A 25,457-nucleotide genomic window follows, 5' to 3' on the forward strand; every position below is an offset into this window, starting at 1 on the left:
CCTCAGTCGCCGTCTTTCAAGGGAAAAGAGCCCCAATTTATGCAATCTTTCCTCATACCCCAGTCCTTCCAAACCAGGCAACATCCTGGTAAACATCCTCTGCACTCTCTCCAGAGTCTCCACGTCCTTCCGGTAGTAAGGCGATCAGAACTGGACGCAGTACTCTATGTCTCACGGATCATGTCTCATGGATTTGACTGAGTTTTTTGAAGGGGTAACCAAGAAGGTAGATGAGGGCAGTGCAGTCGACATTGTCTACACAGACTTTAGCAAGGCCTTTGACAAGGTACCGCATGGTAGGTTGTTGCATAAGGTTAAATCTCACGGGATCCGGGGTGAGGTATCTAAATGGATACAAAATTGGCTTGATGGCAAAAAACAGAGGGTGGTTGTAGGGGGTTGTTTTTCAGATTGGCGGCCTGTACCTGGGGCAGCAGAGTGGCATAATGGTTAGCACTGCTGCCTCAGAGTGCCAGGATCCGGTTTCAATTCCAGCCTCAGGTCACTATCTGTGCAGAGTCTGCACGTTCTTTTTTTGACAGTGTGGGTTTCCTCCGGGTGCTCCAGTTTCCTCCCACAGTCCAAAGATGTGCTGGTTAGGTTGATGGGCCAAGCTAAATTGACCCTACTGTAAGGAGATTAGCAGGGTAAATGTGGGGCGGCACGGTTGCACAGTGGATAGCATTGCTGCTTCACAGCACCAGGGACCTGGGTTCGATTCCCAGCTTGGGTCATTGTCGATGTGGAGTTTGCACATTCTCCCCATGTCTGCGTGGATTTCCTCTGGGTGCTCCGGTTTCCTTCCATATTCTGAAAGACGTACTGGTTAGGTGCATTGACCCAAACAGGCACTGGACTGTGGCGACTAGTGGAATTTCACAGTAACTTCATTACACTGCAGGGATGACAAAGTTGACAAAGAGTCATCTGGACTCAGAACGTCAGCTCTTTTCTCTCCTTAAAGATGTGCCAGACCTGCTGAGATTTTCCAGCATTTTCTCTTTTGGTTTCAGATTCCAGCATCCGCAGTAATTTGCTTTTATTTTAAGAAGATCTAAGGATACAGGTTCATAGCTCCTTGAAAGTGGAGTCACAGGTGGACAGAGTGGTGAAGAAGGCATTCAGCATGCTTGGTTTCATTGGTCAGAACATTGAATACAGGAGTTGGGACGTCCTGTTGAAGTTGTATAAGACATTGGTAAGGCCACACTTGGAATACTGTGTGCAATTCTGGTCACCCTATTATAGAAAGGATATTGTTAAACTAGAAAGAGTGCAGAAAAGATTTACTAGGAGGCAACCGGGACTTGATGGATTGAGTTATAAAGAGAGGCTGGATAGACTGGGAGTTTTTCCTCTGGAGTGTAGGAGGCTGAGGGGTGACCTTATAGAGGTCTATAAAATAATGAGGGGCACAGATCAGCTAGATAGTCAATATCTTTTCCCAAAGGTAGGGGAGTCTAAAACTAGAGGGCAGAGGTTTAAGGTGAGAGGGGAGAGATACAAAAGTGTCCAGAGGAGCACTTTTTTTCACCCAGAGGATGGTGAGTGTCTGGAACAAGCTGCTGGAGGTAGTAGTAGAGGTGGATACAATTTTATCTTTTAAAAAGCATTTAGATAGTTACATGGGTAAGGTGGGTATTGAGGGATATGGGCCAAATGCAGGCAATTGGGATAAGCTTAGGAGTTTAAAAAAAAGGCAGCATGGACAAGTTGGGCTGAAGGGCCTGTTTCCATGCTGTAAAAAAAATGCCACAAGAAGCAGGAGACCCAGTACTGCACCCTGCAGAACCCTATTGGAAACAGCCTTCCAGTCACAAAATCACCCATCAATAATTACCCTTTGTCTCCTGCCACTGAGCGAACTGTATCCAGTTTGCTACATTCTCCTGGATCCCATGGACATTTTAAAACCCAGTCTGTCTTTGTCAAAAGTCTTGCTAAAATTATGTAGATCACATCAACTGCACTACTCTCATCAATCCTCCTTGTTACTTGCTCAAAAAAATCAATTGAGTTAGTTAAACATGACCATTAACAAATCCATGCTGATGGTTTTGTGAAGGGTAGGTCATGCCTCACAAACCTTATTGAGTTCTTTGAGAAGGTGACCAAAGAGTTGAATGAGGGTAAAGCAGTTGATGTGGTGTATATGGATTTCAGTAAAGCATCTGATAAGGTTCCCCACGGAAAGCTATTGCAGAGATACGGAGGCATGGGATTGAGGGTGATTTAGCAGTTTGGATCAGGAATTGGCTAGCTGATAGAAGACAGAGGGTGGTGGTTGATGGAAAATATTCAACCTGGAGTTCAGTTACTAGTGGTGTACCTCAGGGATCTGTTTTGGGGCCACTGCTGTTTGTCATTTTTATAAATGACCTGGACGAGGGTGTAGAAGGATGGGTTAGTAAATTTGCGGATGACAGTAAAGTCGGTGGAGTTGTGGACAGTGCGGAAGGATGTTGCAGGTTACAGAGGGACATAGATAAGCTGCAGAGCTGGGCTGAGAGGTGGCAAATGGAGTTTAATGTGGAAAAGTGTGAGGTGATTCACTTTGGAAGGAGTAACTGGAATACAGAGTACTGGGCTAATGGAAAGTTACTTGGCAGTGTGGATGAGCAGAGAGATCTCGGTGTCCATGAGCACAGATCCCTGAAAGTTGGCATCCAGGTTGATAAGGTTGTTAAGAAGGCGTACGGTGTGTTAGCTTTTATTGGTAGAGGGATTGAGTTTAGGAGGCATGAGATCATGTTTCAGCTGTACAAAATTCTGGTGCGGCCACACTTGGAGTATTGTGTACAGTTCTGGTCGTCGCATTATAGGAAGGACGTGGAAGCATTGGAAAGGGTGCAGAGGAGGTTTACCAGGATGTTGCCTGGTATGGTGGGAAGGTCTTATGAGGAAAGGCTGAGGGACTTGAGACTGTTTTCATTAGAGAGAAGAAGGTTAAGAGGTGACTTAATAGAGGCATACAAGATGATCAGAGGATTAGACAGGATGGACTGTGTGCACCTTTTTCCTTAGATGGAGATGGCTAGCAAGAGGGGACATAGCTTTAAACTGAGGGGTGATAGATATAGGACGGATGTCAGAGGTAGGTTCTTTACTCAGAGGGTAGTAAGGGTGTGGAATGCCCTGCCTGCAACAGTAGTGGATTCATCGACATTAAGGGCATTTAAATGGTCATTGGATAAACATATAGATGACATTGGAATAGTGTAGGTTAGATGGGCTTTAGATTGGTTTCACTGCTTGTAATATTCTATGTTCTAAGTCCTTGATTACTCTATGACTTTTTATTCACTTTTTACAGGATGTGGGTGTCGCTGACTAGTTACTCTCAGAAGGTGGTGGTGAGCAGCTTCTTGAACAAATGCAGTCCCTGAGGTGTAGGCACACCCAGAGTGCTGTTAGGGAGGGAGCTCTAGGATTTGACCCATTCCTTCCTTATCCTTTTACTCTGAATATATTGATACAACATATTTGGGTTCTCATTCCATTTGGCATCAGGTTAGTCTATTAATTTGTGCAGTGTCAGGATAGTTCCATTCCTCGCTGTTTGGGTACACACAGGGGACACAACTGTGTCAACTGCGGTGCTGCCTCTGTCTCACAATGCAATTTTGCAGCCCAGGATTGTACAATAGGGAAGAGAATTGGGAGGGGTGGGGGAGTTCTTATCAGGAGTATTTACTAGGATCAAATATGAGAAAGATCAGAACTGAGAGGGGGTGAGGGAACATGGACCCTGAAGGGTATGGGTATGCATGCAGTCAGACTACATGAATGGAAAGAATGGTTGGGGACCAGGACAGTGAGGTTTGAGTTGTTAATGGCAATCCAGGGTGATCAGGAAATGCCTCATCATTGGCTCCTACATCCAGGCATCATTTAATAAGAGGTGGTCTCTTTGGGAAAACGCCTCAGGCTGGGTATTAATCACCTACCTTTCTATCACTTGTTCTTTCTTCACATTCCACGGCAGCATCTTTACACTGGTGAATACTTTGGCCAATTCCTCCAATTCACTGGCAGAGTAAAGCCCCGGATATCTACCTTCAGTTATCAAATCACAGAGATCATGGAAAATGTCCTTGCTCAGTGTTCCATGGGCCATGATCACTATGTTCTTTTCCTGAATCGCAGCTTCATAGCTCGCCTGCTTAACCAGTTTGGCCATCTCTGCCCCTGATACTTTACTGCTGATCTCAAAGATTTTGGCCAAGGTGAGATAGGCTGCCAGTCTGACCAGTACTTTTCGGCCAGTGTAGTGAGCGAGGGCCAGTAAAACACAATGACCTCTGGGTGTCGACAACACTCGGTAGACACGTACAAAATGGTACACGGCTTCAGTGAAGAAAATGATCTGATAGTTGGTTTGGTTCTTTTGGTTTTGTTTCTGAACAATTCGCCTGAGCTGCTGAGCGAGGATGTCATCACTCATCTCCCGGTACGGGTTCCACCTGGGAGAGTTCATTTGCTGTTTATTAGATGGCCGTACAGCTGCTTTGCTGTAGATGAGGCTCCTCAGAGCTTGCCCTTTGCTTATTAAGTGGGGCGGGAGCAGTGGCTTTAACAGTTCTGACCTCTTTTGTTTCTTGCCGTGACTTTTGGCACGTTTCTGTTTCTTTTGACCAAGACTTTTCCTTTCTTTTGGATTGACATTTGATGCTCCAGATCCAGTGTAGACCCCGGCTGTGTCTGTCAGATCCTCTGAGTCTATTTCCAACAAATCTTCAATTTTAGAATAGTTGGAATCTGTGTCAGTGGTTCTAGCATGTCGTTTAGATGAAGCTTTGGACCCAATTTTCCTTAACTTCAGAGAATTTGATACTTGTGAGTTTAGGTTGATGCTCTCTTCAGTGTCTTTGGGTTTATTGTGGGATATCTCTTCTTGATTATGTGCACTGTGCCTCTCCAGGGAAGCCAGCATGTTGCCTTGCTGGTATTCCAGAAGATTGGAGTTTTCAGCTATGTTGGGCAAAGGCTCCAGCTTTTCCACAATATCCAAGATGGGAGTACAGAAGTTACTCTGAGCTACCTCTTCCAGTATCTGTTCCAAAGTTTTCTTATCTTCCTCAGTCAGGAGACAATCAGAAAACGTTCTCAAGGCCTCATGTAGCCAAAGATCAATGATGATCTTCATGACGGGTAAAATGATGGAAGATGTGTGAGTTCCCGAATGCTTCTGATCCTTTTCACTTGGCTTCACCGGTGTGGTGATGGAGCTGGGGTGCATCCGCAGTAAGCCATTCAACACCTTCCCAACATCCACCATGGAGAACAGGTAATGGGAGCGACTAGGGGTTGGCTGCAACTTCCGTTTCACCCTTTGGTACAGCTGAACTGTGGCTGAAACAAGAGCTCTGGCCAACACAGCATGTCTGGCTATTGTATACTCTGGGTAATTATTCAACCATTGGGTCACACTGGGAGTGTAAATCGCGGTTAACATGTCAGGGGTCATTTCTGGGAGTGTGAGCACAGTGAACAACCGGGTGAAACGTGATGAGACAAAAGCTGTCCTCCCTCGGAGTGGTGTACAGGTCATGATATAGTTGATTCTGGCTGAATGGAAGTAGCGAAACTGCTGGCAGTCCCAATCATAGGAGCCGTGACAGGTCATTGAGTGACGAAAAGTGTCGATAACAGGTTGGCATCCAGTACCTGGCTCTAGACGTAACAGTGAGAGATAAAGATGGTGAGATTTATTCCATGGCCCGAATTCCCAACTCTCCATACAGGGTCAAGCTTTTAACTGAATTGTAATCAAAATAATACAGCACAAGAACAGGCCCTTCGGCCCATTTCTATCCCTCTGTTCGCCTCTCGTTCACGTGTCTATCGTGGCGGCACGGTGGCACAGTGGTCAGCACTGCTGCTTCACAGCACCAGAGACCCAGGTTCGATTCCCGGCTTGGGTCACTGTCTGTGTGGAGTCTGCACATTCTTCCCGTATCTGCGTGGGTGCTCTGGTTTCCTCCCACAGTCTGAAAGACGTGCTGGTTAGGTGTATTGGCCATGCTAAATTCTCCCTCAGTGTAACCCAACAGGTGCCGGAGAGTGGCAACTAGGGGATTTTCACAGTAACTTCATTGCAGCAAGCCTTACTTGTGACTAATAAATAAACGTTAACTTTCAAGATACACGTTGAATGTTGCAAACGTGCCTGCTTCCCCCATCTCGACTGGCATCGCATTCCAGGCACTCATCACAGAAATGTGGTTGCAGGGTGACCGGGACTGGGATCTGAGTATCAGACATTTAGGAAGGATAGACAGGAAGAAAAAGGGGGTGGGGTAGCTCTGTTAATTAAGGATAATATCAGGGCGGTAGTAAGGGAAGATATAGGCTCCAAAGTGCAAAACATGGAATCGTTGTGGGTGGAGATAAGGAATAGTAAGCGGAGGACGACACTGGTGGGTGTGGTCTATAGACCCCCAAATAATAACTTTGAGGTGGGGCGGGCTATAAACAAGCAAATAACTGATGCGTGCAGAAATGGAACGGCGATAATTATGGGGGATTTTAATCTGCATATTGATTGGTTGACTCATGTCGGACGCGGTGGGCTTGAGGAAGAGTTCTTGGAATGCTGTCGGGATAGTTTCCTTGAACAGTATGTGACGGAACCAATGAGGGAGCGAGCTATCTTAGATCTGGTGTTGTGTAATGAGGCAGGAAGAATTAGGGATCTTCTTGTGAGGGATCCTCTTGGGACGAGCGATCATTGTATGGTTGAGTTTTTGATGCAGATGGAGGATGAGAAAGTAGGGTCCCGAACCTGTGTTCTCTGTTTGAACAGAGGGGTGTAAGATAGGATGAGAGCAGAGTTGGCGAATGTAGATTGGGGGCCAGATTGGTCGGTAGGACGGCTGAGGAATAGTGGAGGAATTTTAAGGAGATCTTTGTCGGTACTCAGCAGAAATATATTCCGATGGGAAAGAAGGACTGTAGGAGAAGGGATAACCAGCCGTGGTTATCGAAGGAAATAAAGGAGAGTATTAAATTAAAAGCTGATGCGTTCAGAGCAGCTAAAAATAGTGGGCGATTAGAAGATTGGGAAAGATTTAAAAAACAACAAAGAATGACTAAGAAAGTGGTAAAGAAAACAAAGATAGACTATGAAGCTAAACTAGCTCTGAATATAAAAAATGATAGTAAAAGTCTTTACAAATATATAAAGAAGAGGAGACTGGCTAGAGCGAATGTTGGACCCTTGGAGGACGAGAGGGGGGATTTAATCGTGGGAAACGAGGAAATGGCTGAGGCTTTAAATAAGTTTTTGGTGTCAGTCTTCACGGAGGAGGACACAAATAGCTTACTGAATATTAAAGATAGAAGGATGGTAGGAGATGAGGTCCTTAATGCAATTACTGTCACTAGAGAGGTAGTGCTTGGTAGACTAATGAGACCGAAGGTAGACTGAAGGGACTGGATGGAATGCATCCCAGGGTTCTGAAAGAAATGGCAGAGATGATAGCGGATGCCTTAGTAATTATTTATCAAAATTTGCTGGATTCTGGGGAAGTGCCGGAAGATTGGAAAACAGCTAATGTTACGCTGCTGTTTAAAAAAGGTAGCAGACAAAAGGCAGGGAATTATAGGCTGGTTAGTTTAATGTCTGTAGTTGGAAAAATGCTAGAATCTATCACTAAAGAAGAAATAGCAGGACACCTAGAAAAGAACAGTTTGATCAAGCAGACAGCATGGATTCATGAAGGGGAAGCCGTGTTTGATGAATTTACTGGATTTTTGTGAAGATATGATTAGTGCGGTAGACAGAGGGGAACCGGTGGATGTGGTGCTTTTAGATTTCCAGAAGGCGTTCGATAAGGTGACTCACAAAAGGTTGCTGCAGAAGGTTAGGGTACATGGAGTTGGGGGTAAGGTGTTAGTGTGGATTGAGGATTAGCTATCTAACAGGAAGCAGAGAGTTGGAAGAAATGGGTGTTTTTCTGGTTGGCAGTTGGTGACTAGTGGTGTACCGCAGAGATCGGTGTTGGGGCCTCAACTATTTACCATTTACATATACAGTCTGGAGGAGGGGGCTGAGGGTAGGGAAACAAAATTTGCTGATGACACAAAGATGAGTGGAAAAGCAAATTGTGTGGAGGGTGTGGAAAGTCTGCAGAGAGATCTGGATAGGCTGAGCAAGTGGGCGAGGACCTGGCAGATGGAGTATAATGCTAGCAAGTGTGAGGTTATCCACTTTGGCAGAAATAATAGTAGGGTGGAATATTATTTAAATGGTGAAAAGTTGCAGTATGCTACAGTGCAGAGGAACCTGGGGGTCCTTGTGCACGAATCGCAAAAACCCAGCCTGCAGGCACAGCAGGTGATCAAGAAGGCGAATGGAATGTTGGCCTTTATAGCGAGGGGGATAGAATATAAAAGCAGGGAGGTCTTACTGCAACTGTACAGGGTACTGGTGAGGCCACAACTGGAGTACTGTGTGCAGTTTTGGTCCCCTTATTTGCAGAAGGATATATTGGCCTTGGAAGGAGTGCAGAGAAGGTTCACCAGGCTGATATCGGAGATGAGGGGGTTGGTTATAAGAACATAAAAACATAAGAAATAGGAGCAGGAGTAGGCCATCTAGCCCTTCGAGCCTGCCCCGCCATTCAATAAGATCATGGCTGATCTGTCGTGGCTCAGTTCCACATTCCCGCCCTCTCCCCATAACCCTTAATCCCCTCTCTTATCAAAAACCCATCAACCCGCGTCTTAAAAATATTTAGCGAGGCAGCCTCCACCACTTCAACAGCAGAGAATTCCAGAGATTCACCACCCTTTGAGTGAAGAAGTTCCTCCTCAACTCCGTTCTAAACCGCCCCCCCTTTATCTTGAGGCTGTGCCCCCTAGTCCTACTGTCCTTTCTGAGCGGGAAGAGTCTCTCTACCTCTATCCTATCCATCCCATTCATCATCTTATATGTCTCAATGAGATCTCCCCTCATTCTTCCAAACTCCAACGAGTACAAGCCTAGTTTATTCAGCCTCTCCTCATAGCTCAACCCCCTGAACTCCGGTATCAGCCTAGTAAACCTCCTCTGCACTCCCTCCAAGGCCAAAATATCCTTGCGTAAGTGCGGCGACCAAAACTGCACACAGTACTCCAGCTGCGGCCTCACCAGTGCCCTATACAGCCGCAGCAAGACCTCCCTACTTTTATATTCAATCCCCCTCGCTATGAAGGCCAGCATCCCATTCGCCTTCCTGACCACCTGCAGGCTGGGTTTTTGCGACTCATGCACAAGGACCCCGAGGTCCCTCTGCACCGTCGCCTGCTGCAGTTTTTCGCCACGTAAGTAATAGTCCTTCCTACCATTATTCCTACCAAAGTGGACCACCTCGCACTTGCCAACATTAAATTCCATTTGCCAGTTCCTGGCCCATTCGCCCAGCCTATCTAGATCCTTCTGCAGACTCTCCACACCCTCCGCGCCATTTGCCGTTCCACCGATCTTGGTGTCATCAGCAAATTTCGTCACCCTACACTCGGTTCCCTCCTCCAGATCACCTATATAAATGGTAAATAGCTGAGGCCCCAGCACCGACCCCTGGGGCACTCCACTAGTCACCAACCGCCAATCCAAATAGCACCCATTGACCCCCACTCTCTGCCTCCTATTTGACAACCAGTCCTCTATCCACGCTAACACCCTACCCCCAACTCCATGTCCCGTGACCTTCTGCAATAACCTCTTGTGAGGTACCTTGTCAAACGCCTTCTGAAAATCCAGAAAGACCACATCCACCGGCTGTCCTCTATCCACCGCCCTAGACACATCCTCATAGAACTCCAGTAAATTTGTCAGACACGACTTCCCCTTAACAAGACCGTGCCGCGTCTGCTCTATCAAGCAATTCCCCTCAAGATGCCTCGGTATTTCCTCCTTGATGACGGATTCTAACATTTTACCTACAACAGACGTTAAACTAACCGGCCTATAATTCCCTGTCTTTTGCCTGCCACCCTTCTTATCAGGAGAGATTGAGTAGATTGGGTCTGTACTCGTTGGAGTTTAGAAGGCTGAGGGGGGATCTTATAGAGACATATAAGATAATGAAGGAGCTAGATAGGGTAGAGGTAGAGAGATTCTTTCCACTTAGAAAGAGCAGCAAGACTAGAGGGCACAGCCTCAAAGTAAGGGGGGGGGGGTGCAGTTTAGAACAGAGTTGAGGAGGAACTTCTTCTCTCAGAGGGTGGTGAATCTCTGGAATTCTCTGCCCATTGAAGCAGTGGCGGCTACCTCGATGAATATGTTTCAGTCACGGGTAGATAGATTTTTAACCAATAAGGGAATTAAGGGTTATGGGGAGAAAGCAGGAAAGTGGAACTGATCCACTTCAGATCAACCATGATCTTATTGAATGGCGGGGCAGCTCGAAGGGCTAGATGGCCAACTCCTGCTCCTATTTCTTATGTTCTCATCACCCTCTGTGCGAAAAACTTGCTCCTTAAATCTCCCTTAAGCTTACTCATACAGTCAGAGCTTTACAGCACAGAAAGAGGTCCTTGTCTGCACTGGCCATCAAGCATCAATCTATTCTAATCCCATTTTCCAGCACTTGGTCCATAGGCCATGTATGCTGCGGTGTTTCAAACAATCATCTAAATGAATGCTTGTAACGTTCCTGCCTCTCCCACCCTTTCAGGCAGTGAATTCCAGATTCCCACCACCCTCTGGGTGAAAAGGTTTCTCCTCAAATCTCCTCTGAACCTCCTGCCCCCTTATCATAAATATCTGCCCCCTGCTTACTGACTCCTCTATTAAGGGGAAACCCAATATATTACTTTGGGATTACTCTGAGATCGGGATCACTCGGACGTCAATTGGGGATTGGGAGTCACTCGGGGATCTGGGTCTTGCGGGATCACTCCAGATTGGGGTCACTTGGGAAACGGGGTCATTTGGGGATCGGGATCAATCAGGGTTGGGGTCACTCGGGGATCAGGTCACTCGGATTGAGATCACTCAGGATCGGGGTCACTTGGGGATTGGGGTCACTCGGGGGATCGAGGTCACTCGGCGGTCCCTCAGGAATCGGGGTCACTTGGGGATTGGGGTCACTTCAAGGTCAGAGTCACTCAGGGATCACTCCAGGATCATTCGGGGATCGGGGTCACTTGGGGATCGGGATCACTCGGATTAACTCTGGGGTCATTCGAGTGTTGGGTCACTTGGGGATTGGAGTCATTTGGGGATCGGGGTCACTCGGGGGTCAGGGTCACCCGGAGATTGGGGACACTCGGGGATCGGGGACATGCGGGTATCGGGGACACGCGGGACTCGGGGACCAGGGACACTCGGGAGTCGGGGTCACTCGGGGAACGGGGACACTCGGGGGTCGGGGACACTCGGGAGTCGGGGTCACTCGGGGAACGGGGACACTCGGGGGTCGGGGACACTCGGGAGTCGGGGTCACTCGGGGAACGGGGACACTCGGGGGTCGGGGACACTCGGGGACCGGGGGTCGGGGACACTCGGGGACCGGGGGTCGGGGACACTCAGGGGTCGGGGTCACTCGGGGACCGGGGACCGGGGACACTCGGGGACCGGGGGTCGGGGACACTCAGGGGTCGGGGTCACTCGGGGACCGGGGACACTCAGGGACCGGGGACAACCGGGGGTCGGGGTCACTCGGGGACCGGGGGCACTCGGGGACTAGGGACAACCGGGGGTCGGGGACACTCGGGGGTCAGGGACACTCGGGGACCGGGGACAACCGGGGGTTGGGGGCACTCGGGGGTCGGGGACACTCGGGGACTGGGGACACTCGGGGGTCAGGGACACTCGGGGGTCGGGGACACTCGGGGACACTCGGGGACCGGGGACAACCGGGGGCACTCGGGGGTCGGGGACACTCGGGGACTGGGGACAACCGGGGGTCGGGGGCACTCGGGGGTCGGGGACACTCGGGGACTGGGGACAACCGGGGGTCGGGGACACTCGGGGGTCGGGGACACTCGGGGACCGGGGACAACCGGGGGTCGGGGGCACTCGGGGGTCGGGGGCACTCGGGGACCGGGGTCACTCGGGGGTCAGGGTGACTCGGGGACCGGGGACACTCGGGGGTCGGGGACACTTGGAGGTCGGAAACTAAAGGCGAAGTCAGAAAGAGTAGTTATATCTGGACTCTTGCCTGTGCCACGGGATAGTTTAGAGAGGAATAGGGAGAGGGAAAGTTTGAACTCGTGGCTGAGGGGATGGTGCAGGAGGGAGGGGTTCAGGTACTTGAGCAATTGGGGCTCATTCTGGGGAAGGTGGGACCTCTATAAGAGGGATGGTCTACACTTGAACCAGAGGGGAATCAATATCCTGGGGGGTAAATTTGCAAAAGCGATGCAGGAAGGTTTAAACTGATTCGGAGGGGGGGAGGGATAGTGAGGAAAGGGGGTGAAAGTGAGGGGGGCATAGTTGGGGAATGCAAGGCACGGCATAGTGGGGGTGGGGCGGAGCAGGGTTTGAAATGCGTGTACTTTAATGCGAGGAGTATTCGCAATAAAGTGGATGAACTTGCAGCGTGGATCAGTACCTGGGACTTTGATGTTGTGGCCATTTCAGAGACATGGATAGAGCAGGGTCAGGAATGGATGTTGCAGGTTCCGGGGTACAAATGCTTTAGTCGGAGTAGAGAAGAAGGTAGAAGGGGGGGTGGGGTAGCATTGCTAGTCAAGGACTGTATCACAGTGTCGGAGAGAAAGTTTGATGAGGACTTGTCAGTTGAGGTAGTATGGGCGGAGATTAGAAATAGGAGAGGAGAGGTCACCCTGTTGGGAGTCTTTTATAGACCTCCTAAAAGTTCTAGAGAGGTTGAGGAAAGGATTGCGGAGACAATCCTGGTTAGGAGTGAAAATAATAGGGTAATTGTTATGGGGGACTTTAACTTTACGAATATTGATTGGAGTTGCTATAGTTCTAGCTCGCTAGAGGGGTCAGTGTTTGTACAAAGCGTGCAGGAAGGTTTTTTGTCTCAGTATGTAGACAGGCCAACTAGAGGTGAGGCTATATTGGATTTGGTGCTGGGAAATGAGCCAGACCAGGTGCTAGACTTGGAAGTTGGTGTGCATTTTGGTGATAGTGACCACAATTCGGTTACGTTCACCTTAGTGATGGGAAGAGATAGGCATGAACCTCGGGTCAGCAATTTTAGCTGGGGTAAGGGCGATTATGAGGCTATCAGGAGTGAATTAGGAAGCATGGATTGGATTAGGGGATTACAGGGACTGGGAACGTCTGAAATGTGGAGTTTTTTCAAGGAGCAACTACTGCGAGTCCTTGATAGGTATGTCCCTGTCAGGCATGGTGGATTTGGTAGATCTAGGGAACCGTGGTGCACTAAAAGAGTTGAGTCGATGGTTAAAAAGAAAAAGGAGGCTTATGTTCGGATGAGATTGGAGGGCTCGGATAGTGCACTAGAAAGCTTTAGATTGGCTAGGAGGGAGTTGAAGAGTGAGTTGAGAAGGGCTAAAAGAGGACATGAGAAGACTTTGGCTGATAGGATTAAGGAGAATCCTAAGGCGTTCTATAGGTATGTCAAGAACAGAAGGTTGGTCAGGGCAAGATTAGGGCCAGTTACAGACAGCAGGGGGAAGTTGTGTGTGGAACCGGAGGAGATTGGAGAAGTATTGAACCAATATTTCTCTTCGGTGTTCACGCAGGGGGACATGAATATAGCTGAGGAGGACATTGGGTTGCAGGGGTGTAAAATAGACAGTATTACGGTTGATAAAGAGGATGTGCTGGAAATTCTTGAGGGGCTGAAAATAGATAAGTCCCCTGGTCCGGATGGGATCTACCCTAGGATTCTCTGGGAGGCTAGAGAGGTGATTGCAGAGCCTCTGGCTCAGATCTTCAGGTCGTCATTGGTCTCTGGTGTAGTCCCGGAGGATTGGAGGATAGCGAATGTTGTCCCATTGTTTAAGAAGGGGAACAGAGACTTTGCCGGGAATTATAGACCGGTGAGTCTTACTTCTGTTGTGGGCAAGGTTTTAGAAAAAATTATTAGGGATAGGATTTATAGTTATTTGGAGTGTAATGAATTGATTAGAAATAGTCAGCATGGTTTTGTAGCGGGTAGGTCGTGCCTTACTAACCTTATTGAGTTTTTTGAGAAGGTGACCAAAGAGGTGGATGGGGGTAAGGCAGTTGACGTGGTATACATGGATTTTAGTAAGGCGTTCGATAAGGTTCACCATGGTAGGCTTCTGCAGAAAATGCAGATGTATGGGATTGTGGGTAATCTAGGAAGTTGGATCAGGAATTGGCTATCAGATAGGAGACAGAGGGTGGTGGTGGATGGTAAATATTCATCATGGAGTGCAGTTACGAGTGGTGTGCCTCAGGGATCTGTTATGGGGCCACTGTTGTTTGTAATTTTTATTAATGATCTGGATGAGGGTATAGTTGGGTGGATTAGTAAATTTGCTGATGACACCAAAGTTGGAGGTGTGGTAGATTGTGAGGAAGGGTGTCATAGTCTGCAGGGAGACTTAGATAGGTTGCAGAGCTGGGCCGAGAGGTGGCGGATGGAATTTAATGCGGAGAAGTGTGAGGTAATTCACTTTGGTAGGAGCAACAGATGTGTCGAGTATAGGGCTAACGGGAGGACTTTGAATAGTGTGGATGAACAGAGGGATCTAGGTGTGTGTGTACATAGATCCCTGAAGGTTGGGAATCAAGTAGATAAGGTTGTCAAGAAGGCGTACGGTGTCTTGGCGTTTATTGGTAGGGGGATTGAATTTAGGAGTCGCAGTGTAATGTTGCAACTGTACACTACTCTAGTGCGGCCGCACTTGGAGTACTGTGTGCAGTTCTGGTCCCCGCATTACAAGAAGGATGTGGAGGCGTTGGAGAGGGTGCAGAGGAGGTTTACTAGGATGTTGCCTGGTATGGTGGGGAGGTCCTATGAGGAGAGACTGAGGGATTTAGGGTTGTTTTCGTTGGAAAGAAGGCGGCTAAGAGGGGATCTTATTGAAACATATAAGATGATTAGAGGTTTAGATAGGGTGGATAGTGATAGCCTTTTTCCTTGGATGGAGAAAGCTCGCACGAGGGGGCATGGCTTTAAATTAAGGGGGGGTAGCTACAGGACGGATGTCAGGGGTAGGTTCTTTACCCAGCGGGTGGTGAGGGATTGGAATGCCCTGCCTGCTGCAGTTGTAAATGCGTCTAGTTTGGGGGCGTTTAAGAGATCTGTGGATAGGTTTATGGACGAAAAGGGATTGGTATAGGTTAGTGGGTCATTGTTTTTGTAACTGGTCGGCGCAACATCGTGGGCCGAAGGGCCTGTTCTGCGCTGTAATGTTCTATGTTCTATGTTCTATGTCGGGGTCACTCGGGGACTGGGGACACTCAGGGACCGGGGGCACTCGGGGACCGGGGGCACTCGAGGGCCGGGGACACTTGGGGACACTCAGGGACCCGCGGGGACTGGGGACACTCAGGGGTCGGGGTCACTCGGGGACCGGGGACACTAGGGGGTCGGGGACACTCGGGGACGGGGGACATTCGGGGATCGGGGTCACTCGGGGGTCGGGGACACTCGGGGGTCGGGGACACTCGGGGGTCGGGGACACTCAGGGACCCGCGGGGACTGGGGACACTCGGGGACCGGGGGCACTCGGGGACCGGAGTCACTCGGGGACCGGAGTCACTCGGGGACCGGGGACACTCGGGGGTCGGCGACACTCGGGGACTGGGGGCACTCGGGGACCGGGGACACTCGGGGACCCGCGGGGACTGGGGACACTCAGGGGTCGGGGTCACTCGGGGACCGGGGACACTCGGGGACCGGGGACACTCGGGGACCCGCGGGGACTGGGGACACTCAGGGGTCGGGGTCACTCGGGGACCGGGGTCACTCGGGGACCGGGGACACTCGGGGACCGGGGACACTCGGGGACCCGCGGGGACTGGGGACACTCAGGGGTCGGGGTCACTCGGGGACCGGGGTCACTCGGGGACCGGGGACACTCGGGGACCGGGGGCACTCGAGGACCGGGGACACTCGGGGACCGGGGACACTCGGGGGTTGGGGACACTCGGGGGTCGGGGACACTCGGGGGTCGGGGACACTTGGGGATTGGGGTCACTCGGGGGTCGGGGACACTCGGGGGTCGGGGTCACTTGGGGGTCGGGGACACTTGGGGATTGGGGTCACTCGGGGACCGGGGTCACTCGGGGATCGGGGACACTCGGGGATCGGGGACACTCGGGGATCGGGGTCACTCGGGGATCGGGGTCACTCTGGGTTTGGTTTTGGGTTGTCCGTTTTCTCACTCACTGAAAGGAGCAGCGTGAATGTCGTCCAGGAAGAAGAGAATGTTGGTCTTGGCACTAGCTGCTGAGGATCCCGAGAGTGGTTGTTGGTTGTTCAGGAAGACTCTGTCCGTCACGTAGGAGCGGGTGTGAACGGGTTTGATGTTGGGGCTGATTTGCAGTCGGTACATGGTGGGGGTAGATATGAACTCTGTCAATGCTTTGACAAAGCTTGTCTTTCCAGACAGCTGCTCACCCACCAACAATGCAGAATACCCGCAGGAAAGCAAAACCTCCAATAACTTCACATATTTCTCCAGCTGCAAAACAAACAAACACAATTTAATCTTTTTGAAAACTGACACCTGGTACATAGGAAGGTGGTTGTGGAGGGTCAGGCTCTCAGCTCCAGGACGTCTCTGCAGGAGTCCCTCAGGATAGTGTCCTGGGCCCAACCACCTTCAGCTGCTTCATCAACGACCTTCCCTCCGTTGTAAGGTCAGAAGTGGAAATGTTCGCTGATGATTGCACAATGTTCAGCACCATTCACCACTCCTCACATACTAAGCAGTCCATGTTCAAACGCAGCAAGATCTGGACAATATCCAGGCTCGGGCTGATAAGTGGCAAATAACATTCATGTCTTACAAATGCCAGGCAATGACCGTCTCCAACAAGAGTGAATTTAACTATCACCCCTTGACATTCAATGATGTCATCATCACTGAACCCCTACTGTCAACATCCTGGGGGTTACCACTGGCCAGAAACTTCACTGGATACACTACATAAACACAGTGGCTACAAGAGCAGGTCAGAGGCTGGGAAAACTGCGGTGAGTAATTCACCTCCTGACTCCCCAAAGCCTGTCCACCATTTACAAGGCACAAGTCAGGAGTGTGATGGAATAATCCCCACTTGTCTGGATGGGGGCAGCTCCAACAACACTTAAGAAGCTCAACATCATCCAGGACAAAGCAGCCCGTTTGATTGATACCCCTTCCACAAACATTCAATCCTTCTACCAGTAATGCACAGTGGCAGCCGTGTGTACCATCAACAAGACACACTGCAGCAACTCACCAAGGTTCCTTTGTCAGCGTCTTCCAAACCCATGACCACTACCATCTAGGAGGACAAGAGCAGCAGTCACATGGGAACACCATCACTAAGAAGTTCCTCTCCAAGTCACTCATCACACTGATTTGGAAATATTTTGCCGTTCCTTCTGTGTTGTTGGGTCAAACCTGGAACTACATCCCTGACAGCACTGTGGCTGTACTTACATCATATGTACTGCAGAGGTTCAAGAAGGCAGTTTACCACCACCTTCTCAAGGGGCAATTAGGGACAGGCAATAAATGCTGGCCAATCAGCAACACCCTCATTTCATAAATGAATAAAAAAGATGATGTATTTACATTGAAATGTTTGCAGCTTCAGCATTTCAAAAAGCGGTGCAGTTCTTTGAAAAGTCCTTCTTGTCATCATCTTTGTAATTGGGTACATGAGAAGCAGGAGAAGCCACATCCTGAGTGAGACACATTCTGAGTGAAGAAGAGTAGGAATGTGGATCCAAGTGAGAATTGGATGCTCTGGGAAATGGATGCTCTTTCTCAATGTTTCACTCTTCAGAAAGTGGATTTGCTTTGTTGGAGGAGTGTGGGAGTTTATTATTGTCAGTGTTATCCAGGGCCAGCACGTCTGCAGTCAGTGTCTGCGGTTGGAGGAGCTCTGCCTCAGAGTCATCGAGCTGGAGGCTGAGTTGCAGACACAGCGACACACCAGGAAGGGACAGAGTTGCCTGGATGTTTTGTTTTAAGAGGTGGTCACACCTCTTAGGATTCGGTCTTTCAATCTGACAAGTGGTCAGGAACAGAAGTGTGACTGCAGCTGAGGCAGGTAAGGGGGGGACCCAGAGGCAGGAGTGCCAGCCTCTGCAAATATCCAACAGATTTGAGGTTTGCTCATTTGGATGAGAGTGGGGGCTGCAGGGTGCATGAGCTGACTGATCATTACGCCGTGATAAAGGAGGTCATTCTAGTGGGAGCGGGGGAACACAGAAGAGTATAGTGATTGTAGGAAACAATACAGTGAGAAGGATTGACACTGTTTTCGGTAGAAAAGAACCAGACAGCTGTGTTGCCTGTCTGGTGCTAAGGTTCAGGACATTTGCTCTGGGCCAGAGAACAACTTGCTCTAAGAGGGGAAGAACCCTGTTGTTGTGGTCCAATAGCATAGATAGAACAAGGGAAGGGGTTCTGCACAGAGTTTGAGGAGCTAGGCACTAAATTAAACAACAAAATGTTGCTACATGCAAATTGGCATAGGGTGCATAAAACTAGAGAGATGAAAACATGGCTTAGAGAGTGGTGTGAGAGAAATGGGTTTCGGTTTCTGGAATCAGTCCTGGGGAAAGTGGGGCTGAACGCTGGTACAGCCTACATCTGAACCATGCTGAGAACAGTGTTTCTGCAAACTGCATAATTAGGGATGTAGGGAGGACATTAAACTAAACAGAGTGGGGCATGGTTCTGGGACGGTATTCATAGGCTTACAAAAGGATATGGCAGCGTTGCAAGGCAACTATTTAGGTAAAGATACTCAGACTGTGACAGGAAGGGAAGAGTGCACAAACATAAAAAACAGCAGCAAATAGGATCAAAGGGAGAAAAAAATGGTAAAAAGGCAAAATTAATGGCTCTTTACCTAAATGCACAAGTAGCTGGAACAAGCTGCCAGAGGGAGTAATAGAGACCGGTATGAATCTATTTATTACAAATAAACACATTAATGGCACAAATTGAGGTTAACGGGTTTGATCTTACAGTCATTACAGCAACCTGGTTACAAGGAGATCCAAACTGGGAACTAAATATTCAAGGGTATGAGACTTCCATAAGGATAAACGGGACAGGAAGGATATTGGGGTAGTTTTGTTAGTATGAAATGGAATAAGTGTGATAGCAAGAAATGATCTTGGATCAGAGTTTAGAAGAATGAGGGGAGATCTCATTGAGACATATAAGATGATGAATGGGATGGATAGGATAGAGGTGGAGAGACTCTTCCCGCTCAAAAAAGACAGTAGGACTAGGGGGCACAGCCTCAAGATAAAGGAGGGGCGGTTTAGAACGGAGTTGAGGAGGAACTTCTTCACTCAAAGGGTGGTGAATCTCTGGAATTCTCTGCCCGTTGAAGTGGTGGAGGCTGCCTTGCTAAATATTTTTAAGAAGCGGGTTGATGGGTTTTTGATAGGCGAGGGGATTAAGGGTTATGGGGAGAGGGCAGGAAAGTGGAACTGAGACACGACAGATCAGCCATGATCATATTGAATGGCGGGGCAGGCTCGAAGGGCTGGATGGCCTACTCCTGCTCCTATTTCTTATGTTCTTATGTTAAGATGTAGAATCCATATGGGTGGAAGTAAGAATTAACAAGGGTACAGAAGTCGCTAGTGGGAGTAGCCTATAGGCCCATAACAGTAATTATGTGTCCCTCAGAGAATATATCAGGACTTGTAAAAAGGCAGTAACTTAATCATGGGGGACGTTAATCTTTACTTGGATCAGGAAAACCAAATCAGCAGAGGCAGTCATGAGGGAGAATTTGTAGAATGTGCTTGGGACAGTTTCCTAGAACAATATGTTGTGGATCTAATCAGGGATCAAGCTATTTTCTGGTAATGTGAAGTAAGGCAGGTTTAGTAAACAATCCCAGAGTAAAAGATCCCCGAGGAAAAAGTGACCGTAACGTGGTAGAATTTAGCATACAGTTTGAGAGTGAGAAACTTACAAAGGAGTGGGAGCAAAGCTGGCTGGAGTGGGCTGGGAAAGGAGTTTAGCAGGAACGAAGGCTGATTATCAATGGCAGACATTTATGAAAATAGTTCATGACTTATAATAAAGAAACATCCCAACAAGGAAGAAGGATTCTGGAAAGGGAATAGGTCAACCATGATTAACCAAGTAGCTCAAGAATAGTATTAAACTGAAAGAAAACAACATACAACATGGCAAAGATTATTGGTAAGCCAAAGGATTGGGAAAATTTTAAAAATTAAAGATGACCAAAAAAAATGAATGGGGACAAGATAAACTTTGAGGGTAAAGTAGCAAGGACTGTAAAAATGTACAGTAAGAGCTTCTTTAAATATGTACAAAAATTAGAGAGAGGCCAAAGTGACCAGAGGACCACTGCAGGGAAAATAGTAATGGGGAAAAAGGAAATCGCAGAAGTTAAATAAAGACCTTACATCAGTCTTCATGGTGGAAAACACGAAAACATTTCCAAAATACTAAATGATCAAGAGGCAGAAGTGGGAGGAAGTAACTATCACTAGAGACAAATATTTGGGAAACTAATGGAGCTAAAGGCTGATAAATCCCCGCGGTTTGATAGATTGCATCCAGGATATTACCGGAAGCAGCTACAGAGATAGTGGATCTTCCAAGAATTGGTAATACCGCAAAAGTTCCAGAGGATTGGAAAATTGCCAATGTAACACCCTTATTCAAAAAGGAAGGGGGACAAAAACGAGTAACTTTAGGCCAGTCAGCTTAACACCTGTCATTAGAAAAATATTAGATTCCATTATAAAGGGGATAACAGCAGGGCATTTAGAAATATATTCAGTCAGTATGGCTTCATGAAGGGAAATTATCCCTGACAATTTTGTTAGAATTCTTTGAGGTGGTAATGAGCATGATAGATTAAGGGGAACCAGTAGACATAATATCGACTGGTTGTCTTTTATCTGTCGAGATGGAGAAACAGTGGCAGAGTGTATTGTCACTGGGACGAGTAATCCAGAGATCCAGGGTAATGCTCTGCATACTGGTTTGAATCCCACAACAGCATGTGGTAAAATATGAATTCAATAAAAATCTGGAATTAAGTCTAATGATGCCACCAACACCTAGATCACATCAATTTCCAAAAAGTGTTAGATAAGGTTTCACACAAAAGATCCATGATGTTGGAGGATTGGCTAACTGATAGAAGACAGAGAGTTGTGATAAAACAGGAATTCTCAGGGTGGCAACTTGTAAATACTGAAATGCCACAGTGACCAGTGTCGATATATATCAGGGAAGTTTGTGGATGACACAAAAACAGGTGAGAAGGCAAGTGGTGAACATGACAGAGGGTGCAGTCAGGTTAAGTGAGTGGGCAAAAACTTATGTGGAATATGATGTAGGAAAATGCGAAGTTATGCACTTTGGTAGGAAGAATGAAGGAGCTGAATATTATTTAAATGGAGAAAGATTGGAGAAAGCTGCAGCTCAGAGGGATTAGGGGGTCCTCATGCATAATCCTTTGAGAACATTACTTGTGCAGTGGACAATGGGGAACCTGTGGATGGGGTGTATCTGGATTTCCAGAAGGCATTTGACAAGGTGCCGCACCAAAGACTGCTGGATAAGATAAAGGTGCACGGTGTTACGGGTAATGTATTAGCATGGGTAGAGGATTGGTTAACTAACAGAATGCAAACAGTGGGGTAAATGGGTGTTTTTCTGGTTGGCGATCAGTGACTAGTGGTGTGCCTCAGGGATCAATGTTGGACCGCAATTGTTTACAATTTATATAGATGATTTGGAGTTGGGGATCAAGTGTAGTGTGTCAAAATTCACAGATGACATTAAGATGAGTGGCAGAGTAAAGTGTGCAGAGGATGCTGAAAGTCTGCAAAGGGATATCGATAGTCTAAGTGAATGGGTGAGGATATGGGCTGATGGAGTACAATATTGGTAAATGTGAGGTCATCCATTTTGGTAGGAATAACAGCAAAATGGACTATTATTTAAATAGTTAAAAATTGCAGCATGCTGCTATGCAGAGGGACATGTGGAATGCACTGCCTGCTGTGATAGTGGAGTCTGGCATTTTAGGAACTTTCAAGCAGTTATTGGATAGGCACATGGAACACACCAGAATGATAGGGAGTGGGATAGATTGATCTTGGGTTCGAACATAGCTCAGCACAACATTGAGGGCCAAAGGGCCTGTACTGTGCTTTACTGTTCAATGTTCTGTGTTCTATATTCTATGTTCTATCACAGCAGGCAGTCCATTCCACATCCCAACCACTCTCTGAGTGAAGAATCTACCTCAGACATCCACTGACATCTCCCACCATGAACCTTATAGTTATGCCCCCTAGTAACAGCTACATCCACCCGAAGAAATAGTCTCTGCACGTCCACTCTATCTATCCCCCTCATCATCTTATAAACCTCTATTAAGTCGCCTCTCATCCTCCTCTGCTCTAAAGAGAAAAGCCCCAGCTCCCTGAACCTTTTCTCATAAGACCTACCCTCCAAACCAGGCAGCATCCTGGTAAATCTCCTCTGCGCTCTCTCTAATGTTTCCACATCCTTTTTATAGTGAGGTGACCAGAACTGAACACACTATTCCAAATGTGGCCTCACCAACGTCCGGTATAATTGCAGCATAACCCCACGGCTCTTAAACTCAAACCCCTTGTTAATAAACACTAATACACTGTAAGCCTTCTTCACAGTTCTATCCACTTGAGTGGCAACCTTCAGAGATCTGTGGATATGAACCCCAAGATCTCTCTGTTCCTCCACATTCCTCAGAACCCTGCCGTTGACACTGTGATCTGCATTCAAGTTTGTCCTACCAAAATGAATCACCTCGCACTTATCAGGGTTAAACTCCATCTGCCACTTTTTGGCCCAGATCTGCATCCTATCAATGTCCCTTTGTACAACAGCCCTCCATCTCATCCACTACTCCACCAATCTTGGTGTTTTCAGCAAATTTACTGACCAACCCTTAAGATGATGAAGGGAATAGATAAGATAGAAGCAGGGAAGTTATTTCCACTGGCAGGTGAAATTAGAACTAGAGGGCATAGCCTCAAAATAAGTGGAAGTGGATTTAGGACTGAGTTGAGGAGGAACTTCTTCATAAGAACCTAAGAACATGAGAACTAGGAGCAGGAATAAGCCATCTGGCCCCTCGAGCCTGCTCCGCCATGCAATAAGACCATGGCTGATCTTTTCGTGGACTCAACTCCACTTACCCACCCGCTCACCATAACCCTTAATTCCTTTACTGTTCAAAAATTTATCTATCTTTGCCTTAAAAACAGTCAATGAGGTAGCCTCAACTGCTTCACTGGGCAGGGAATTCCACAGATTCACAACCCTTTGTGTGAAGTGTGAAAGGTAGTGCTGGGCAAGTTAATGGGGCTAAAGGTAGACAAGTCTCCTGGTCCTGATGGAATGCATCCCAGGGAACTAAAAGAGATGGTGGGAGAAATAGCAAATGCGCTAGTGATAATTTACCAAAATTCACTGGACTCTGGGGTGGTTCCTGCAGATTGGAAAACAGCAAATGTGACACCACTGTTTAAATAAGGAGGTAGACAAAAGGCAGGTAACTATCGGCCGGTTAGCTTAACTTCTGTACTTGGGAAAATGCTTGAATCTATCATCAAGGAAGAAATAGTGAGACATCTGGATATAAATTGTCTCATTGGTAAGACGCAGCATGGGCTCATGAAGGGAAGGTCATGTTTAATTAATTTGGTGGAATTCTGAAAATGAAAGCACGCAAGTTCAGCAGGCCAATGGCAAATGGAATTTATTTATTTCAAACAGAATAGAGTATAAAATAAGGAATTCCTGCTAAAACTATACAAGGCACTAGTTAGCCTGGAATACCGCGAGCAGTTCTGGTCCCCTTATCTAAGAAAAGCTATCCTGGCATTGGAGGCTTATTCGGTTAATTCCGGGTCTCGGAGCTTTTCTTACAAGGAGAGATTGAGTAGGTTGGGCCTGTACTCACTGAAGTTCAGAGGAATGAGAGGTGACCTCATTGAGACATATCGCATTCTCAGGGGGTTGGACAGGGTAGATGCTGAGAGGTTGTTTCTCCGTGTGGGAGAGTCTAGGACCAGAGGGTATAGAAATCATAGAATCATAGAACCCTACAGTGCAGAAAGAGGCCATTTACCCATTAAGCCGACCACAATCCCACCCAGACCCCATATCCCTACATATTTACCCGCTAATCCCTCTAACCTATGCATCTCAGAACACTAAGGGGCAATTTTAGCATAGCCAATCAATCTAACCCACGCATCTTTGGACTGTGGGAGGAAACTGGAGTACCCGGAGGAAACCCACGCAGACACGGAGAGAATGTGCAAACTCCACACAGACAGTGACCCGAGCTGGGAATCGAACCCAGGTCCCTGGAGCTATGAAGCAGTAGTGCTAACCACTGTGTTACCGTGCCATCCGCCAGTACTCACTGAATATTGTCATGGGATTATTTCACCCTGCCAGCCTGGATTGGGTGTCCTTGATTTATCCATAAAACCACCTCTGACAGTGCGGCACTCCCTCAGCACTGACCCTCTGACAATGCGGCACTCCCTCAGCACTGACCCTCTGACAGTGCGGCACTCCCTCAGCACTGACCCTCTGACAGTGCGGCGCTCCCTCAGCACTGACCCTCTGACAGTGCGGCACTCCCTCAGTACGGACCCTCTGACAGTGAGGCACTCCCTCAGCACTGACCCTCTGACAGTGTGGCACTCCCTCAGCACTGACCCTCTGACAGTGTGGCACTCCCTCAGTACTGACCCTCTGACAGTGTGGCACTCCCTCAGTACTGAGTATGGGGTGTCAGGGAGGGGTAGTACCTCTGCTGGAGGAATATGTCGTGTCCTTTCAGTGCAGTTTGTCCACTCTTTGTCCCCACCTGGCACTCAGTTCTCACCTGTGGCTCCCTGTAGCTGTTTTTATGCGACAGTGGCCACACCCCGGGCAACGGCCTTGACAAGCCGGCTAAACCAGGTGAGGGGAGCCGACAGGTCTCATCCCTTGGTGAGATAGGGAGATCTCTATCCCAGATTGTGAAGACAGAGTCCAGCGGATTGAGGGGACAAGACCAGTGAAAGGTCCAATGGTCAAGAAGGCGGTCTCTGTAAGCGGCGTGGAACGCAAAGAGCAGGACAAGACACAGGCGACGTCCTGGTCATCCACTGCGCCTGGTCCCATCTCCAGCCGGCTTGACTCTTGTCTTGCCACTGGATCTAGATGGGAATTGGGAAGAAAGAGTGAGGCTGATGTGGCGCAACTCTCCCTCACTCTAATCCAAATCAAGCACTAGTCTTGACACCATGATCATCATCGTCAGTGTCCTGTTC

At 48.1% G+C, this 25,457-nt stretch overlaps 1 protein-coding gene across 1 annotated transcript in view; it reads right to left on the minus strand.

Annotated features, from left to right (window-relative positions):
- The window catches only part of LOC145349274 (dynein heavy chain domain-containing protein 1-like), a 204,662-nt gene that overhangs the window by 93,433 nt on the left and 85,772 nt on the right, over positions 1-25,457 (minus strand). The window contains exons 15-16 of the mRNA XM_080197784.1: positions 16,293-16,587; positions 3,948-5,673 (exon numbers count right to left, since the gene is read on the minus strand). Coding sequence (XP_080053910.1) covers positions 3,948-5,673; positions 16,293-16,587 — 2,021 coding nt within the window. The remainder of the gene's footprint in view (positions 1-3,947; positions 5,674-16,292; positions 16,588-25,457) is intronic.

Source organism: Carcharhinus amblyrhynchos, chromosome 10 (genome assembly GCF_965287045.1).
Source record: "Carcharhinus amblyrhynchos chromosome 10, sCarAmb.v2.hapA, whole genome shotgun sequence".
Classification (NCBI taxonomy): domain Eukaryota; kingdom Metazoa; phylum Chordata; class Chondrichthyes; order Carcharhiniformes; family Carcharhinidae; genus Carcharhinus; species Carcharhinus amblyrhynchos.